The sequence below is a fragment of the Colletotrichum acutatum genome (genome assembly GCF_030867785.1).
Source record: "Colletotrichum acutatum strain CBS 112980 chromosome Unknown BDZ83scaffold_158, whole genome shotgun sequence".
In the NCBI taxonomy this organism is placed as follows: Eukaryota; Fungi; Ascomycota; class Sordariomycetes; order Glomerellales; family Glomerellaceae; genus Colletotrichum; species Colletotrichum acutatum.
The window spans coordinates 1-1391 of NW_026849152.1; the positions used below are offsets into that span (position 1 = coordinate 1).

The window sequence follows — 1391 nt, forward strand, 5'->3', positions numbered from 1 at the left end:
CTGCACCACCTCAACTCTTACACACTACCTCATTGTCAAGGAGGGTGAGGCCAACATCTACATGGCGACCTACATCACCGCAGAGCCAGACATTGGTGAGCTCCGCTGGATCTCGCGTCTGAACAAGGACACCCTCCCCAGCGAATACCCCTTCGGTGTTGTTTCCACCACCGCCGGCTCCAGCTCCACCGTCGAGGGCTCCGATGTCTTCGTCGTCAGCGGCCAGACCCGATCCAAGTTCTACTCCAGCGAGCGCTTCATCGATGACAAGGTCCGCTGTGTCTACGGCACCAGCCCCGAGGAGATTCATGTCTGCGTCTCCGTCGAGCCCAAGACTGGTTTTGAACTCTCCTCCGGCGGCCCCTTCTTCCGTGACATCAACACCAACAACGCTGGTGACTCTACCAACCTGTACAACTACATGAACAGCAACCACGCCCAGACCGAGGCCTACCGTATGGGTCTGCACGGCCCTTACGTCCAGTCCTTCTCCCGCTCCGGCATCCCCAAGAACACTGACTTCAACTACGACTTCTTCAGCGAGCTCAGCCTCAAGGGTTACGTTGCTGCCTCCGGCCGTGGTACCGTCTCCGGCACCGCTTCCGGCATCTCCGGCAGCTTCCAGCGTGTTGTTCACTGGTACAACGCTAACGCCCAGTACTGGACCTACGCCTCGTCCACCGGCGCCTTCACCTCCCCCTTGATGAAGCCCGGCACGTACACCATGGTCCTCTACCAGACCGAGTTCAAGGTTGCCACCAGCTCCGTCACCGTCTCCGCCGGAAAGACTACCACTGCCAACATCGCCAGCACCCTCGCTGCCCGTACTACCCTCTGGAAGATTGGCGAGTACGACGGCCAGCCTACTGGCTTCCGCAACGCCGACAAGCAGCTGCGCATGCACCCCTCTGACAGCCGCATGAGCAGCTGGGGTCCTCTCACCTACACCGTCGGCACATCTGCCGTTGGTGACTTCCCCATGGCCATCTTCACCGCCGTCAACAACCCCGTCACCATCAAGTTCAACCTCGCTTCCGCCCCTGGCGCTGCCACCCTCCGCATCGCCACCACCCTTGCCTTTGCCAGTGGCCGCCCTCAGGCCAAGGTGAACAGCTGGACCGGCCCGGCCCCTGCTGCGCCCACCAAGATCGACTCTCGTGGCGTGACTCGTGGTGCTTACCGCGGCCTCGGCGAAGTCTACGACGTTAGCATCCCTGCCGGCACCCTCGTTTCAGGAGCCAACACCATCACCATCAATGTCATCTCCGGCAGCAGTGGTGACACTTATCTGAGCCCCAGCGTCGTAAGTTTTCACTGAACATCATTCGAATTATAAACATCTATGCTAACCCATGTCCTAGATCTTCGACACCGTCGAGCTCTTCCAGTAA

General features: G+C 59.7%; 1 protein-coding gene across 1 annotated transcript; it reads left to right on the forward strand.

Moving 5' to 3' along the window:
- Positions 1 to 61: 61 nt before the first annotated feature.
- BDZ83DRAFT_757277 (Rhamnogalacturonase B, N-terminal-domain-containing protein) lies at positions 62 to 1391 on the forward strand (the record flags this gene model as incomplete). Its single annotated transcript, XM_060514872.1, has 2 exons — positions 62 to 1303; positions 1362 to 1391. 2 exons carry the CDS (start codon positions 62 to 64, stop codon positions 1389 to 1391), a joined length of 1272 nt encoding a protein of 423 aa, XP_060359111.1.